Raw genomic sequence first — 20,014 nt, 5'->3', positions numbered from 1 at the left:
CAAATCTTTGTTTTTGGTTTCATCATCCTTAGCTATGACATCTTTTCTGAATAAGCAATGCAAACTAATGTACTAGCTTCAGTTTCCATCCAAAAATTAAAACTTTCCCTTCAAGCCCACAAATACATTTTCCAATTAATAGAGTTTAAATTGTAGTGTACCAAGAGAATAATTAATTCACTGGTAAATATTTGGGTTATAGAGAAGATTTTAATGAAAGTAAATGACTTAATATAAAAAGAATATATAGGAGGAGTAAATAAATAGAACGAAAAAAATTTAATGGTTTTTCAGTGTCCACAGCTTCTAATTTATTTTTAATTAAATGCACTGTGCTTAAAAATTAGAATCAATGCTCAAATCATAACTTTTATTTTTTTGTAATATATTATAATTGGACAAACTGAAGCCAATCCAGTTTTGAAAATCTGGATTCACAAAATGATAAATCATGGGGCAATCACTTTCACAAACGTTTTCACCATATAAGCCCTTTAATATGAAAATTCGTATGATCTATCTAAAATCTTCCACCGTACAAAACTTTTCAGGAACATGTTTCAGGAATAAAGGGAATCATAAAATGGACTCACTACTTAAAGTTTTAAAAAGTTTATGACTAAGAAAGCTTAAACCTCTGAATTTCCCAAAACAAGTTTCTTCATTATGTATCTCCTACCTAAATTTACTTTGGAATCATAGTAGTTTTGGTTAGAAGATAGAAACCTTAGTAGTATGTTTAAATGAGAAATCCCTGAATTCCTAACTTTACTTAAGATACAAAGGACTGTTACTGTAATTGTGTCCTTGGAATCTATGTCTAAAGACTATCTTCCAGATGAAATGTTTCCGCATGTATGGAATCTTACTGAGAGTGCAAGATAGGTTCCTTTTTATACAAGCATGTGTGGTATACTAGGAGCTTATCAGTATTGAACAGATTTCAGAGTAAAAAAATTGCACTTTCAATATATCATTTTGTACTAAGAGGCTTTTGGTCGAAATAAAAGAGAAGGATCTATTTTCCCTATGTACTTGGATCAAGCCATATCTTCCCATTTCTCTTCAACCAAAAATAGCGTTTTTCAGATCTCTAACATTATATCACGTATTGCTGCCTAGGAAAGTGACAGCCAAATCTTTTTCCTATATCCACAAACACTAGAGTAATTACTGTAAGATGTTTTAGAGCAGAGTTCTTAACCTCTGGCCACAGATACTTAGTGCACTCATGGATTGAAACTTTTGAGACTGTATGTTGCTAAACGCATTTTTTACATGGAAGGATATAAGGTTAACATGAACTCCTCAAAGAAGTCTGGGCCAAAAAAGGGTTATGAACCATTGTGTTCATATATTTTTGAACTTGTGCCCCTCCCCCCAAATTAGTACTGAACTAGAGCATGAGATATAAACAAAAGAATCATTAAAAAATCCCTCCTGGATATAAAACATGCAGGATCTGTAAAATAGAGTATTTCTTAAGAAGTTTTTATTGACTATTTCTTATACAGGCACATAAATATAAGCTACATCACATACTTCCATTACTCATTCAAGCTATAGCGTATGTATTACACTTACAGTACTACTTTTCTGCTAATATCAATTAAATGACTGACCGTTCTGTAACAGTTCTTTTCTTCCCTTCTAACAGAGAATTTCTGTAGAATTTCTGTTTCTCATCATAACATTTGGATTAAACTAACTCTGAGTAGATCCTTGTACCTTACCGGATCTTTTCTAGACATTATCAACCCCTTCTAAAATGACACTGCCTCTAGTATGGCAAGTCTGGGCTATTTAGAAATTAATTCCAACCTAATTGGCATTGTGGATAAACATTTTAATTACAAAATTAATCCTTAATTACAGCTTGTTGATGAAGATGAGAAACCAGTTACTGCCCATTCTTGGATGCAAAGCAGAGCAACTTTAAACATACTCATGAGAACTTAAAACAAAAGGATCCCTGTCAGCTATGTTCAATGTGGGTGTCTTTTTAACCATGCAGCATGTTATTTGTTTGTGGGAACAGATGGTCAGATTGTTTGCATCATCCTCATCACGAAAGAAATCTAAAATACACGGCAAATCTTGGTCTGGCATCTGGGTGAAATTCTGTCAACCTCACATTGTAGTTTTCCCCAGATTCACACATGGACAGCGGGATCCTCTCTTTTGTAGCTGCCCAAATGAATAGTGCAAGTCTTTTTTGCCAACTGTGCTCTTTGCACATTGGGTAGCAATTGACAGATCTCATCAGTACACTTAGTCAAATTCTGCCCTGGGATGTATGCCCATGGCAGATAGTAAAATCTGAAGTCAAAGTGTTCTGATATGGTTGCTTTTATTGAATGTGCAAGAATGAGTACTGAATTTGTCCTCTACACACCTGGCTGATTCTGTCTTTGGCCTGGCAGCATCTTACTCTGGGCCTCTGTAATACACTTTCAAACTGCTTGGCCCCCTTGTAGCAGCAGGTTCTGGAGACCTGTGCAGGTGTGAAACATCTGCTTCCATCTTCAAGTGAGGAAATAAGTGATGCAGAAAGCCATTAACCTTCCACATTTTATCAGTGGCACTAAATAATTGCTGGGAAAGGAGGAATCCAAAGAACCTAATTTGGGAATAAGGTTGTGAATTAGACAGGTGTTGATTCAGTTGGCTTTTTTGGGATGGATATAGAAAGGAAAAGATTTAAAAATGCTTTCATTTGTAGGTTTGATGTGGGGGATGATATCACTTGGTTGAATTTTTAACTCTCAGAAACACCAAATACATTGTGGGTTCTGTCTCAAAACCAAATCTCCTTTTACTAGACGCCAACAGTAATAGAGTAATTAGATGTTAGGTGAAGTAACAAAAAACTAAGTCTTACTATTCTGATTATATGCATAAGTGATACTATCATTTCCATCTTAATGAATGAACATTTGGAATAAAATAATAAATAATACAGTTTTAAGATGTGTATAATTTATGATTATTCTCTGGTACTCAAGATTGTATTTTTGACTCAGCCTGTATTTAATTTTGTAGTTACTAGAATATGTAGTGTTCTTACAATAATTTTAATTGTAACATTTGACCATACTTGAAATTTTATTATATCTTTGTGGACTGTCAAATGACATGGAGGAAACTGACAAACATATAGCAATGAATAATAAAATGGAGCCTAAAGCAGTGTTCTAAAATGTCATAGAACTTGAGAAAAATGTAGTATTTATATTATAAATGCTCATGTAATCTATAAAAAATCCAGAGGAGAAGGAATCAGAGTAGGTAAGAGTTCTGGAAACCATCTCATAAGGAATGGTTAAGGAATTTAGGGTCTCTATCTAAAGTACTGAGGATCAACTAGTGACCTAGCAGTTATTTCAGATTCTTTGAAGCGGTGTTGCATAGAAGAGAAAAGACTTATTTCATATATACCAGAAGGCAGAAGAAAGATCCATCAATGGGATTACAAAATAGAAAAACAAAATTCTAAACATTCTAACAAATAACTTGTCTAATAGTGAAACAAATGACTTTATGAGGCAGTGAAAGCCCGGTTGCTAGAGGTATAAGGCAGAAGCTGGAGCCTGCATGAAGGGAGGTAAAATGGGGTCCTGGCATTGAGTTAGAGGTTACAAGTCCTCTAGTCAGCTTTAATGTGCCAGAAAGTCCTGAAGGGATTTTTATATTTATATTTACATCATTACAAATAAATGAATAAATCAACAAACAAAAAAGATCCATCTAAGGTAGCTTTGGTACTGTATCAGGATGAGGGACCCTGTCTTCTCTCAATGTCATGCTTAGTTTCAGGTGCTTTTGTACTGGGATTAATTCATCTAGAAAATACATCTTTTGACAGGAATTAAGGAGTGTGGTGAGTTACTGGTACTGGGTACTAAACAGAACTCTAATCCTTACATCACTAATTTTCTGGGTTACTCTGGGTAAGTTGGTTTTCTTTTTTTTTTTTTTTTAATTTTATTTTATTTATTTATGATAGGCACACAGTGAGAGAGAGAGAGAGAGGCAGAGACACAGCCAGAGGGAGAAGCAGGCTCCATGCACCGGGAGCCTGACGTGGGATTCGATCCCAAGTCTCCAGGATCGCGCCCTGGGCCAAAGGCAGGCGCCAAATCGCTGCGCCACCCAGGGATCCCAGTTGGTTTTCTATAACAGTTTCCTTATCCATAAAATGAGAAATACTTTTGTCATGGAGATTTCTGTGAGGATTAGATAAAGACTCCATTCAAGAAAAATGCAATATAACACAAAGTGTTCCACTAGCCTGACTAGGGTAAATTATCTTTTTTTTTTTTAATATTAACTCTTTCAGATCTGCATAGCATTGACATATATGAGGCATGCAGGAACTTTTATTTACTTAAAAGTGTTTCAGGAATCAGGAAAGCAGAATGCAACTTTCTCACAAATAAGCTATATTCTTTGACAGAAAAAAAAAGCCTAAAAACATAGTTTGATTTAATTGAATTATGCAAATATATTTAAATCATCCAAACTATAAAATATATGGTATTTTATAAGAATATTAAAAAATAAAAATAAAAAACATCCTATCCACATTGGTTGGAATCTCTTAAGCTTTCAGTTTATAAAACAGGTGGAAACGAAGGAGTTTTTCCAGTTAGAATCTGGTCTTCTGTTTGATATTTAAAACAAAGTGTACTAGATAATGGGTATTAAGGAGGACACATGGTGTTATGATCACTGGGTGTTGTACTGATGAATTATTGAACACAACTTCTGAAACTGATGATGTGCTATATGTTGGCTAATTGCATTTAAATAAAACAAAACAACAACAACAACCCCCCCCCAAAAAAAACAAGTATAATCTCTATGGCTAACTTTTCCTAGCTCATCAGTTCTCCTTACCTCTCCATCTTTAGCAAGGCAGCTCTATTTCATATTATACACAGGAATGGTTATTGATTGTGCATACAGATGGGCACCTGATCCAAAGAAGGTGGGTCAGTCCACAGTGGGCTAGTGATCTGGGTGGTGGTATGATAGGTTCTGCCCAGTGGGAATAATGGTTGCTATCTAAGTCAGTCAGACTATTCTCTCTGGAATTTAGACTGGGAAATGAGTAGATGGGAGTGAGAGCAGTCCAGAGTAGATATGTAGAGAGAAATGCAGCAGTCATGAGAAATGAAGCCATGTCGACTGTGAGCGAGACGCAGAGAAAGAAATTATCTCTTAGGGCTGGCTCTGTCCCTTGAACGGTTTTCCATTTCCAATTATCCACAGGTTTTCTTACCCTTGAACCCTTGCCACTGAAGGTGTCCTGATATGTCTCTCTGTCCCTTGCCAAATCTGCATGGTTAGGAATTTTCTTCATCGTTTCAAATTATAAAGCATATCATATTTATCTTTTTTTCTAGACTAAGTTTTCAGAAATTTCACATGCTGTGTTTATTCATTTCTCATTTCTTTTGTTCATTATCACATCAGGTATCATTTTGAAAGAATATTTCTTATTCAGCTTAATAATTGTAATTGTTTACAATATAAGGCTTTTTCCCCCTTTTTCTTTTTCTTTTTGGATGAAGCAGAAAAATATGCTTGAGTAGTTTTGATAAAAGGTTTCAAAACCTTTTGAAAGGTTTCCTGCCTTATCCTTTGATGAGTAGAACTGACAGTTACAGAAAGTGGACTACATTACTAAAATTAGCCACAGTACCTCCTGTGTGTGGCAATCAAACTGGTTGATCTTTTATAGGAAAACCTTTACTGATTCTTAAACATTAAATTTCTGTACATAGTCTGGCTATTTCCTATTTCATACAAGGCATATTACATTTGTATAATTGTTACTGTCAAGGACTAAGGAATGTTTTCTTGTTTAAACAAGCTAGGATTTTCCTTTTCCTGCTATATTTAAAAATTAATATACTTTATTTTTTAGAGTAGTTTTAAGTTCTAGAACAGTTTTCAGCTTTCCAGATTTCTGTCCAAACAGGGTTGGCTGAGTTGCAGCCTAGGTCAGTTTGGATGGTGGTAGAAGACTGGCAAGGCCTGTGATACCTCTGCAGACCTGGAAATTCGTTAGACTTGGAACCTGGAGATCTTGGCTGTTAGCTATTTGGCACAGGAGGTCCAGTGAAGACACCACACTTCCAGTCTGTTTGCAACACAAATTTGAGATGGAGGGCACGAGTGAAGAGAAAAGGAAGAGTAAGAGGATAAGTAAAAACATTGCTGGATTCAGAATCTTTTCTAGGGTTGTCATTGTTCATACATATGAACAACATCAAGTACCTACCATATGGTTAGTTAGAGGTCACAAAATGATCCTATGGGCTAAATTTGACAAGATTTCAGTTTTTATTTCAGTGATTTAAAAAGAGAATATTCAAACATTTAAAAAAGTCAACATTTATAAGTTGGAGATTTCAAATTAAAATTTATATTTGCAGTCTCTCTAGACATCTGGCAGCTCTTGCCTCTCATCCTCACATGGCAGTGATAGGTTGGAGCCAAGTGGCCTCTCACCTTTTTAGATAGGGCATGCATGATCCTCATTTATACTATCTGACTTCTATCAACATTGGAATTTATCAACTTCAATGCTAAATGTTTTACATATATTAACTAATTTAATTTGTACCTATAACCTAGATGACTGATGACAGTATTATCCTTACTTTAAAATGAGCAGACTAAAACTTAGAGATGTCAACTATCTTGACTAAAGTCACTCAAAGATATTAAGTGGTAGAGATATAATTTGAATTCAAAGTGTGTCAAACTCTAAAACCAGTGCTTATTCTGGTATAATATACTGCCAATATACTGAATTCATGTTATTTACTGGAGTAAAACTCAATTTCTTATTTCTTTTTTGTTACTTTTTTAAGGGCAAGAGTATTTTAAAGTCATATATATTGGTCTTCCATTCCTGTAGCAAACAAGCTTAAAGGCTTAGAACAACACTGTTTTATTGTCTTCCAGCTTCTAGAGGCTGCCTATGTTCCTTGGTTTGTGTCCCTTCCTCCATCTTCAGATTGCATCATTCCATTTTATCTGCCTTTGACCCTCCTGCCTTCTTCTTATAAGAACCACTTAATACATTGAGGCCTTTTGGGTAATCTTCCCATCTCATGATTCTCAACTTAATAACATCAGCATCCGCCCCCCTCATGTAACATACAAATTCATAGTTTTTAGGGATTAGTGTATGGAGGTCTTTGAGGAACCATTATTCAACCTAGTATACCACACTAGCTATGAGTACCTTTCATCCATTTCCATACCAAGTCACCTTACGGTATCATAAACTATTAGAGAAGTCATTTACATCTCCCTTACTGGTACCAAAACATTTTTTAAAGAAGGATTTAATGTACTATATAAGTGAAGTGGAAGCCTAAGAAAGATAATTGTAATCAAAAGAGGACTTTAGAAAGTTATCTTTATTTGAATCCAAAATGTATTACGTTCTTCATTTCCATGGCAGATAAAAATTAAACCATGCTCTGCAGAAGATAAGAGTTCTATAATCAGAAATCAACATCTGCAGATATTGTGACATTGCACCTGCATGTTTTGAAGTGAAGAATATAAAAATACCAAGCACATATAAAAGGCTATCTTTAAACACTAATAATTTTGCTTTTTCAAAACAAAATATCTTAAATATAACTGTTATTCCTATTAAAGTCTTTGAAGACATGCTACGTCTGCAGATTTAAATGAAACTATTTTTTTCCTTTCCACCCCAAAAGCTTCTCTGTTAAATGAAGCTTTCACAAGAGTTTTTATTACCAGCTATGAAAAATTAAGCTTACAAATACACTTCAAAAAAAGTATAACAAGGATAATAAACTTGTCATCTCAAAGATGTGATCCTTGGTTTCATACCATTAGTGTTGTATTTGTATGTGAAAAGAACTGTAGATTGGAAACCATCACTATTATAAAATAAGTCATAATGAAACAGAATGGTAGCAGAACATACAGGTGTATATGTCCAGTGGACATATATAACCACTGGACATATTCTAATTACTTAGAAAATATTGTACAGAGTCTTCAAAAAGGAATTGGGTCTGCTATGGAATTACCGATACAGGAATGAGTAATGGTAGCCTTAGGAGTAGATGAGATTTCTAATGGAGAGTGTTTAAAGGAATAAGAGCGGAGGTCTGACCATTGAAACTTTAAATATATATAATTCACAACTATTTTATTATTTTATAACCCTTATGTGAAATTATATTGTTCATTATATGCCTACGTTAACACAGACTTGGCCCATATTGTTCACTACTGTATCTTCAGTCCATAGAACAGTGCCTGACACACAGTAGGTAATAAAAAAGCATTTAAACAAACAAACAAACAAACAAATAAATAAAGCATTAAAAGTGATGGAATGAAGAAATAATGTTTTTATAAACATTCAGATCTTTAAGGTAGCTCAAGTGTGATTTATCCTAGGTGACTGACTTAGTTAAGGTAACACATTTAAGAGAGATATGCATTTTACTTAATTTTTTTTCTACAGATTTGGGTTCTGACCTTGTATTTTGGCATGTGATTCTTCAAATGTGACTGGAGTCATCTTGGTTTGGAGAGATTTATTTTCACTTTTGTTTTCTCCCTTTATGAAACAAAATAAAGATTGTACATGATGAATTTACATAAAAATAAATTTAAAGGTAAAATAGAGCAGAATTTTTTATTCAAAGATCAAGCAAATCATAAGTTTGTCATTTGTATATGGTATACTACAAATGATAATTCTTGTATTTAAATGAATATTCTTGGCTTTATTATTTTTATTAATAATAATTATATTCAATTTATTATTGAATAATCAGCCTTGACCTTCACAGCTTGCAGGCCTTAGGCACTCTCCTTTTTTTTTTTTTTGGTCAGTGTGGTTGCTGCATCTCCCTGGCACATGTTCTTCCCAATTTCAGTCCCCACTCCCTACAGCCCTAGTATTGGTACTGGTATGTCCTTAGTAGTAGAACTTCAAGTGATGGAGAGAAGAAAGTAGTCTAGTTTCTTAATTCAGAGCTCTCTTGTCTTTCTGATTTCATTTGCGTCTACCTCATCATTTGTCTGAGCATCTAAGCTTTCCTTTGAAATGTAGGTGTGTCTCACTGGATGTGGCCAGTGTGTGTTTGAGGATGTCCTTTATGGGGATAGAGTGAAATAAAATAAAAGGTTAGAACACAGAAATGTTGGCTCCGAAGCAGTTCATAGTCTAGTAGGGGAAACAAATACACACAAATGTAAATGCAAGGAAATGTTATAGGTGATGAGACAATGTCTGTAGAGGATACAACAGGGCATAAAGGTGGAGTGGTCAATTCTACTGGAGTAGAAGGAAATGGAGGAGACCATTAAAAGAGAGTCCTATTACAGGAGACTGTAAAAAGGAAGTGGCTCTTGGTTTTATAAATCAAGATGATTTTCTTTCTTTCTTTTTTTTTTTTTTTTTTGGATGAACAGGCATAGAAAATATTCCAGGCAGAGGATGTCTGTTTACCAAGAGTCTAAGGTATGATTGCATACAGGTTGGGGAAAACTAAAGTAGAAGTGGTTGAATGGGAAACAGTATGAGAAAATAAGACTATACCTAAATAGGGACAGAGGCCTTGAGAGTCTCATAAGCTTTGATGTGGAGTTTGACATTGTTTATAGGTACTGTATGTCAGAACATTTTAAACTGGAAAGTAAGTTAATCAGATGATTTAATTTAAGCCTCACAGTAACCATATGTGTTAGGCAAGACAGCTATTATTATTCTTGTTATTGAGTAGGAAATTCATTAAGTAGCTAGAAAGATATCCCTGGATATGTTATGAAGCCTCTGACTTCAATCGAGTACTTTTACATCATATGATGCTATTCATAAACATTTTCATCACAGTCTTTTCATGTATACATATGTAGATTTGTGTGAATGGTCTTATTCTATAGTATGAGAGTCTGGATTCATCTGAGTTTGCAAGTCTTGATTTATTGGTTATTGACAAACGGAAGTCACCTATGATATTTTGGGTTGAGAACTAACTCCTAGATGACACTTTAAAAGAAAAATGTAAATTGATTTATTCATTCTTGAGTATCTTCCCATAGGCCTCAAATCATCTATTTGTATTTCAGAAACTTGTTGTTTAAATGCCATCTTAAAAGGTTATATTCTGGGATCCCTGGGTGGCTCAGTGGTTTAGAGCCTGCCTTTGACCCAGGATGTGATTCTGGAGTCCCGGGATCAAGTCCTATGTCGGGCTCCCTGCATGGAGCATGCTTCTCCCTCTGCCTGTGTCTCTCTCTCTCTCTCTCTCTGTCTCTGTCTCTCATGAATAAATAAATAAAATCTTTAAAACAGGTTATATTCTGTGGATAAAAATATAGTTACAACTTTCTGTCATTTTTAATATTTAGCATTTTTGAAACTAGAGAAAAGTTCTATTTCCTCTACCAACATGTTATTACATTTAAGAGTAGATGCAAATAATTTCCCAAAATATGCCATTTAAAATATATTTCGATGCCAGTCGACTTCATGTTAACATCCATACATTAGTATTGTCAGAATGTCATGGGGTATACACAAGAGTTGTTCTACCTGTGTCTAGTCTAAGTACTTCTCTAGTATTAATGTTTCTGAAGGAAAGACAACCCTGTAAGGAGTTTGTTCTTTTTGCCTTCTCTCTAACATACCTTTATCCTGCAAGTAGAGTATTTAGAAAGTTGATTCAACTAATACTCATTTTTTTCTGAGTAAGTATAGCCTATTTAGAAAGTTGATTCAACTAATATTCATTTTTTTCTGAGTAAGTATAGCCTAGAAATTTAGCCCTCAGGTGCTCAAGTCCAAGGTTTGCCAGTTGTTTGCAAGCAGCAAATTATAATAGGACTCATGAAATTCTGAAGATTTCATACATTAGTACTTGGAAAAGGATAGTACCTTGCCTGGCACATAGTAATTATTGTTAGCTATTATGTTCTCTGAGAGAATAATATATTAGTTATTTTTATGTGCTCTGTGGAAAAATAATTATGATAGATGGGGGTTAAATATTGCAGTGACTTTCCTAGCAAGAAACACAAGATTAGCTGAAAGGAAGTACCCAGTTCAACAACTGTGACACTCCTTGAGTTTTTAAACATATAAATAATTTTCAAAGTGTGGGATTATTCATTTTAGGATAAGAATTAGAAAGAAGTCAAGAGCACTCTCATGAAGCAATATTAAGCACATCCTCTATATCTGCTCTCCATTCCTAACACAATGTTAATTAGAAATAAAAGGCAGATTTTCCAGGGCCAATGCTAAGTAATCTCAGTATTTTCTATACTCTGGGCTCATTTAAGCCTGAATCATTAGACCATGCTATTTTAGTCCCTGAGGTACACTCCTGCTTGTACTTGACATCTCTCATCCAATTCTTTTATATGAGAAAATAATTATTGCTCTAAAAATCTTACATAGCACTTTTAGGTAAATCCAGTTAGTAATTTATGAAAATCGTTCTACAGACAGTTGTACGTGAATATTGATCATGTAATGATCACTTTGGACTTAAATGTCATATAAACACAAATTATATTTATAATAATAACTACATTTGGGAAGTCTCTACCATGTGCTTTATATATACTGTCTCTAGTTTATACAACAAGGCTACAAATGAAGAAATGAGTAGACCTAGAACTTATGAAAAATACTTGTTTAGAGCATGGTTCCTCCACTTCGGCAGTACTGAAATTTTGAACTGGATAATTCCGTGTTCTGAAGGGCTGTCCTGTACATTGTAGGATGTCTAGCAGCCTCTTTGGCCTCTATTCATTAGATGAAAGTAACATTTCTACCAACCTGTGACAACCAAAAATAACTACATACATTGTCAATTGTCCGAAGTGGCAGAAGTGTTCCCTATCAAGAGCTCCTGGTCTAGAGCAATTATTGTTAAATTGTAGTTTACCATCACCAGGATGTTTGACATTCTTTGTTGAAACAAATTCATAGAGCCCATTTAGTACTTGAGAAATTATTTAATTTTGGATGATGTGGAAGTGTAAACAATAATGAGAAGTCTTACTTGGCTTTTCCAACTCCTAATGCAGTCTTCTAAACATTTATTAATCTATTTTAAAGCAAATATATATAGTATATATAAAACAATGGTGATAACACCCTGAAGACAAACAGTGCATGACCCAAATGGTAGCAGGTGAAAACAGTAAAGCAATCTTACATATCACAGTGTATATCAGAACACTGGACAAAAATCTATCACTAGACAAAAAAAGATAATAATCAAGACTGATTTAGGAATATAAGAAGCATACCTGTCTTGTAGATTGCTGAGGCTGATTGCTTGCATCAGGACCTTGTTTATTCTCATCATTCTCTTCTCTAGGCTTCACCTTGTTGGATTTTATTGTCAGTGATTTAAACATTTTCTCTGAGGTGGTTCTGAAAACTTCTGTTTTTACAACTCTGTCTCAAGGTAGAGAAATGAACTTTGTTTTTCTTTTCATTAGTAGACAAGCCAATTAGTTGTTTAATCGGGATTTTGTTCTGGTTAATTCCTAGAGGCACCTCTGTAGCTAGTCAGGGCTTTGGCTTAAAAGCAGCAAATTACTTCTGCTTGGGTGATTTGAATTCTGTTTGTGAACTTTAAAGAGTCAAAATACCCCTGAGAATAGTTTATAAGTGGAGGATTAAACAAAACTTCATTGTTGATTTGAATTGTTTAAATGTGATCACACTGCCCATTGGTTTTATTTATTTTTCTTTTCTAATTACCCACCTACCCATTTGTATGCATGTAATTTAATCAAAGTAACATGCAAATGATTAAAAAATAATATGTGCATAAAGGCTTATAATAAAAGGAACAGTTCATTCCCCCAAAGTTCCCATCTCTAGTCCTACACCATGAGATTACTACTTTTTCCTTTTTCTGTTCTTCTGGTGTTTTTTTTCATAAGTATTTTATTAATTGATCAGATTAACAGAACTCTTAGAAACTATAGTGGAAAATGAGACATACTGCTTTGCATTCCCAATAGCCTAATGTTCATCTCAGATTCATAATGATGATTATATTAGAACTAAGCAGAGTACGTTAATTTGCTAGGGCTGCCAGAGCAAATTACTATAGACTGGATGACTTAAACAATGGAAATTTGTTTATCACAGTTTGTAAGCTAAATGTCCTAGATCAACAAGTCAGTAAGGTTGGCTTCTTCTGAAGGTCATGAGGGAGGGAAGTATTGTAGGTCTCTGGCTTGTAGATGGCCATCTTCTCTCTATGCCTTCACTTTGTCTTCACCCTGGTCATGTTTGTGTCCCAATTTCCTTTTCTTATAAGGATGCCAGTCATATTAGATTAAGTTCCACCTCACTGAGCTCATTATAACTTAATTACCTCTTTAAAGACTCTAACTCAAATATGGTCACATTCTGCGGTCCTGGGGATTAGGAATCCAATATGAATTTTGAGAAAATATAATTCAGCCTGTAACAGAGACAGTGTATTTGATAAATAACAGTTTAGAGTATATGTATTTCATTGCTCAGAAGCAATTTGTTCTAAAACTTTTTACAAGTTTATAATTTTCTTACAAATCACTGGAATATCATAAAAGCTGTATAGGTGATTCCTTGATTGATTGACTGATTTTAAAGATTTTATTTATTTATTCATGAGAGACAATCAGAGAGAGGCAGAGACACAGAGGGAGAAGCAGGCTGCTTGCAGGGAGCCTGATGTGGAACTCCATCCCAGGACTGGGATCACACCCTGAGCCAAAAGCAGAGGCTCAACTGCTGAGCCACCCAGGCATCCCTGATTCCTAGTTTTATAAGCCTAGAAAATTCCATTGGATTATTGATTTCACAAATTGTAAAATATATATCTTACTCCAGCATGGATTTTTTTCTGAACCAATAAAGTTAAACTTTTTGAAGGAGAAGACTTATTTTATCCCCACAACACCTTTATACAGAATAGAAACTCAAGTCTCTGCTGATTAGAATGAAAAAAAATTTAAATTTTAAAGTTTTCATTTAAATTCCAGTTCGTTAACATATAGTGTAATATTAATTTCAGGTATACAATATAGTGATTCAGCACGCAAATAACACCCAGTGCTCATTACATCAAGTGTATCCCTTAATCCTTATCATCTATTTAACCCATCCTCCTACCCACCTCCCCTCTGGTAACATCAGTTTGATGGTTGAGCTTTTGATAATCAAGAGTTCGTTTCTTGGTTTTCCTCTCTCTCTTTTTGTTCCTTTGCTCATTTGTTTTGTTTCTTAAATTCCACATGGGAATGAAATTATATGGTATTTTTAATAATTACATGGTGTCTTTCTCTGACTTATTTTGCTTAGCATAATACTCTAGCCCCATTCATGTGATTGCAAATGGCAAGATTTTACTTTTTTATGGCCAAGTAATATAATATTCCATCATATGTGTGTGTGTACCACTTTTTTTTTAATCGATTCATCAGTTGATGGGCATTTGCACTGTTTCCATAATTTGGCTATTGTAGATAATGCTGCTATAAACATCAGGGTGCATGTATCCCTTCAAATTAGAATTGTATTCTTTGGATAAATACCCAGCAGTGCAATTGCTAGATCAGAGGATAGTTCTATTTTTAACTTTTTGTTTTGTTCCAGAAATATTTTATTTATTTATTCATGAAAGACACACAGAGAGAGGCAGAGACATAGGGAGACGGAGAAGCAGGCTTCCTGCGGGGAGCCTGATGTGGAACTCTATCCCAGGACCAGGGATCATGACCTGAGCCAAAGGCAGGGCCACCCAGGGGCCCCTATTTTTAACTTTTTGAGGAACCTCCATAGTGTTTCCCAGAGTGGCTGCACCAGTTTATATTCCCACCAACAGTGCAAGAGGATTCCCCTTACTCCACTTCCTTTGCCAACACCTGTTGTGTCTTATGTTGTTTATTTTAGCCATCCTGACAGGTATGAGGTGGTATCTCATTGTAATTTTGATTTGCATTTCCCTGATGATGAGTGATGTGGAGCATCTTTTCATGTGTCTGTTGGCTATCCAGATGTCTTCTTTGGAAAAATGTGTATTTGTGTCTTCTGCCCATTTTTTAACTGGATTATTTGTTTTTTTGGGGGTGCTGAGTTTTGTAAGTTCTCTCTATATTTTGGACATTAGTCCTTTTATCAGATATGTCATTTGCAAATATCTTCTCCCATCCCAATCCATTCCATAGTTTGCCTTTTAGATTTGTTGATTGTTTCCTTCACTGTAGAAGCTTTTTATTTTGATGTAATCCTAATAGTTTATTTTTGCCTTTATTTCCCCTGCCTGCAGAGGCATATCTAGAAAGATGTTGATACGGCCAATGTTAAAGAAGTTATTGCCTGTGCTCTCTTCTAGGATTTTTATGGGCTCCAGTCTCACATTTAGGTCTTTAATCCACTTTGAATTTATTTTTGTGTGTGGTGTAAGAAGGTGGTCCAGTTTCATTTTTCTGCATGCTGCTGTCCAGTTTTCTCAACACTATTTGTTCAAGAGACAATCGTTTTTCCACTGGATATTCTTTCCTGCTTTGCAGGAGATTAATTGGCCATATAGTTGGGGATTCATTTCTGGGTTTTCTATTTTGTTACAATGATCTATATATCTATTTCTGTGCTGGAACCATATTGTTTTGATGACTACAATTTTGTATATACCTTGAAGTTCAGAATTGTGATGCCTCCTCAGTTGAATAGAATTTAATTGAAAGCCCTTGAAGATACCTGACTCCAACCTAATTAAATGTACTATACTTGCAGCATTTGAATTTACATATTTCTTCAATACATAGCATCACAATATGCTGCTTCATTCACTAATGTTTTCCTGCATCTGTACCTTCTCCCAAAAAGATGGGAAGGTCTTTACCATCAGAACCCTTTACTGCGCCACTTTTGGTATTACCTTATCACCTAATGCTAGGTCTTTTCACTGCATTTATATCATTTTTAACCAGATATAGAATAGAATATCCTATTATTTCTTTTACAATTTGGCTGTTAACCAAAATCATTTTCCAAAAACTCAAAAATTTGTTTAAGGGCCATTTCACCAATGTCCAGTGAAGATCTCATCTTCTCCATTTTGGAAGCCTGAGATCAAAGCAGAGGGTAGAAGAGAAAGGTGGGAATCATAATCCCTACTAGAGCCACGGAACTCTCATTTCCATCCTGCTAGTGACATATCCAGTAGATGCATGGATATCCCAATATATGATCTTAATGGCATTGTTTTTTAGAAAAATATTACTTTATTTTTTTATCCATCCACCTTTTAAAAAAAATTTAAATTCGGGGATCCCTGGGTGGCACAGCGGTTTGGCGCCTGCCTTTGGCCCAGGGCGTGATCCTGGAGACCCAGGATCGAATCCCACGTCAGGCTCCCGGTGCATGGAGCCTGCTTCTCCCTCCGCCTGTGTCTCTGCCTCTCTCTCTCTCTCTCTGTGACTATCACAAAAAAAAAAAAAAAAAAAAAAAAATTAAAAAAAATTTAAATTCAATTAACATATAACATATTATTGGTTTGAGAGATAGAGGTCCGTGATTCATCAGTCTTATATAATACCCAGTGCTCATTACATCATGTGCCTTCCTTAATGTCTATGGCCCAATCAACCCATCCGCCTACCCCCAGCAATCTTCTATTTTCTATGATTAAGAGTGTCTAATGGTTTGTCTCCCTGATTTCGTCTTGTTTTAGTTTTTCTTCTCTTCCTCTATGATCTTATGTTTTGTTTCTTAGATTCCACATATGAGTGAGATCATATGATAATTGTCTTTTTCTAATAGACTTATTTCGCTTAGCATAATATCCTCTGGTTCCATCCATGTCCTTAAAGGCCTTTTGATTATTAAAATACAGACAGTCATCAATTGGAAGGATGAGGAAACAAGATAACTCCTGGTTGTCTGCACACTTTTACTCTATATGCCATCCAACAATAGTAGTAAAATCATTGAAATGGCTACTTTTCATCATAAACTGTTATTCTTCACAATCCATCTCTTGGTATACTAGGTTTAAACATACAAGTTATCTGTGAACAACCAATTCTTACCTTCAATAGAATCTTCTTTACAAATATCTCAAAGACCTGGCTGAGCGGTCAGGATTCAATGTCCATTTACAATACATAATATCAAGTCATGGTATTATAATCATTTAGCTTTAAAAATATTGAACATTTTTTTGGAAAAGCTAAAATGAATATGTCAATTACAGAAATTTGTTCTGCTCTTTTAAAATAAAAGTAATTTACATAACTGAAGATGCTCTTTCCATATTCTGAAAATACTTTTAAAGTGTAGTCTTGCTTGCTACATTGAAATACAAGGACATCTGAAACATTAGAATACTGGAAAAATTGAATGAATTAATTTAAATCGTGCCTGCTTTTTCTGAATAATATAAATATTTTATATAAATGTAAAAATGTTATTTTTAAAAAACCTATGACTGTAGTTAGTGCATAAAAATACTTTAATATGTTCAGAAAGAATTATCAATGTCCAGCCCTAATTATTGGTGGAAGCTTATTCCTTAATTTGTCTTATTTTAAAAAATTAACTAAAATTTATTTTTTATTTACTGATATATAATTGACATATAACATTATAAAAGTTTAAGGTATACAATACAATGATTTTATAAATGTATTGTGAAACATTTACTGCAATAATGTTAGTTAAAACATCCTTTACAGGCAGCCCGGGTGGCTCAGCGGTTTAGCGCCACCTTCAGCCCAGGGTGTGATCCTGGAAACCCGGGATCGAGTCCCATGTCAGGCTCCCTGCATGGAGCCTGTTTCTCCCTCTGCCTGTGTCTCTGCCTTTCTCTCTCAATCTCTGTCTCTCATGAATAAATACATAAAATCTTTAAAAAAAAAATCCTTAACCTCACATTATTAGCATTTGGATGTCATGGTGAGAACAGTTAAGCTCTACTCTCATAGCAACTTTCAAGTACACAATAATACAGTATTTTTAACTATAGTTAACTTCTGTTGGTTATTTCTACATTGCTAAAAAATCTGCTTATTTTACTCTTTTTTTGTGTATGTAAATTTGAATCCCAAATCTGTGAGGCACAGTTTTAACATTAAGAATTGTTAAGGAAGAAGCAAACAAATGAAAAGAACAATACAAAACAAACTTATAGATACAGGAACAGATTGTTGGCTACCAGAGGGGGAGGAGTTTTGAGGGTGGATGAAATGGCTGAAGGGGTCAACTGTATAGTGGTGAATGGTTACTAGGCTTTTGGTGATGATCACTTTATAGTACATACAGATGTTGAATTATAATATAGTACACCTGAAAGATATGAAATGTTATATACCAATTTTACCTCAACTAAAAGAAAAATTACTAAGGGAATTATTTTCCTATCCAGAGACCAGGTAAACTTCCTTAATCTTCTGGGATATCGGATAAATTTTTTTTTGTCAGTCCACCAAGGATGCACTTCTTTTAAAAAGGTCTTGGCTTTGTCTTTATTTTGTCATTAATAGGACCACTTCTTTTGTGCACTTTCCAATGAAAACCAAAGCCTTTGGCATCAAGACCACCCTCCACATCTCCTAAACCCAGTGCAGCCTGAATTAACTCATTAAATACTTATTCTCTTTGTATTTTGAAAACTGAAGATTTACTTAAGATATTGGTTATGCATTTTAAAATATATCTGTCATAGTTTATGGAGAAAGAATTTAAGTACTTGCCAGGAAGAATTTTAATTTAGTTTTCCATATTACCAAAAACCACAAGTTCCCTACTGATTTTTAAAGAAAATTAGAGGTTTTAACTTTAGATCCAGTCATGTAATAAAAAAAAAAATCCTTATATAATAAGTAACTTGATAGACTATAGATTTGACTTTTATGTCCTAGAAATAAAAAATTAGTTTTGTTAAAAAATGGTGTTCTTTGTCCTAAAAGACAAAGTTTTCTTTTTTTTTTTTTTTAGGTTTTATTTATTTATTCATAGAGACAGAGAGGTGCAGAGACACAGGCAGAGGGAGAAGCAGGTATCATACTGAGAGCCTGATGTGGGACTCAATCCAGGGTCTCCAGAATCACGCCCTGGGCTGCAGGTGGTGCTAAACCGCTGCACCACCGGGGCTGCCCAAGTTTTCTTTTTCATTACATTGTTGCTTCAGAAATAATTCTGAATTATTAAATATGTGTGTGATCATTTTAGGAATTTCTCAGATAATCGTCTAATCCTATAGTTGATTATATATATATACATATATATATATATCCTTTTTAAAATAAATTTATTTTTATTGGAGTTCAATTTGCCAACATAAAGAATAACACCCAGTGCTCATCCCATCAAGTCCCTGTCACCCAGTCACACCCACCCCCGCCCACCTCCCTTTCCACCACCCCTAGTTCGTTTCCCAGAGTTAGGAGTCTCTCATGTTCTGTCTCCCTTTCTGATATATCCCACTCATTTTTTCTCCTTTACCCTTTATTCCCTTTCACTATTTTTTACATTCCCCAAATGAATGAGACCATATAATGTCTGTCCTTCTCTGATGGACTTACTTCACTTAGCATAATGCCCTCCAGTTCCATCCACGACAAAGCAAATGGTGGGTATTTGTCGTTTCTAATGGCTGAGTAATATTCCATTGTATACATAAACCACATCATCTTTATCCATTCATCTTTTGATGGACACCAAGACTCCTTCCACAGTTTGGCTATTGTGGATATTGCTGCTATAAACATTGGGGTGAGGTGTCCCGGCATGTCATTGCATCTGTATCTTTGGGGTAAATCCCCAGCAGTGCAATTGCTGGGTCGTAGGGCAGATCTATTTTTAATTCTTTGAGGAACCTCCACACAGTTTTCCAGAGTGGCTGCACCAGTTCACATTCTCACCAACAGTGCAGGAGGTTCCCCTTACTCTGCATCCTCTCCAACATTTGTGATTTCC

At 34.8% G+C, this 20,014-nt stretch overlaps 1 protein-coding gene across 1 annotated transcript in view; it reads right to left on the bottom strand.

Moving 5' to 3' along the window:
• CNGB3 (cyclic nucleotide gated channel subunit beta 3) overlaps positions 1–12,450 on the bottom strand; it is a 141,248-nt gene extending 128,798 nt beyond the window's left edge. The window contains exons 1-2 of the mRNA XM_041769633.1: positions 12,340–12,450; positions 8,548–8,629 (exon numbers count right to left, since the gene is read on the bottom strand). Of these exons, the coding sequence (XP_041625567.1) occupies positions 8,548–8,629; positions 12,340–12,450 (193 nt within the window). The remainder of the gene's footprint in view (positions 1–8,547; positions 8,630–12,339) is intronic.
• Between the last annotated feature and the right edge of the window lie 7,564 nt (positions 12,451–20,014).

Source organism: Vulpes lagopus, chromosome 9 (genome assembly GCF_018345385.1).
Source record: "Vulpes lagopus strain Blue_001 chromosome 9, ASM1834538v1, whole genome shotgun sequence".
NCBI lineage: Eukaryota > Metazoa > Chordata > Mammalia > Carnivora > Canidae > Vulpes > Vulpes lagopus.
Note: the sequence above shows the minus strand (reverse complement) of the source record. Positions and strands in the feature narration are given on the sequence as shown.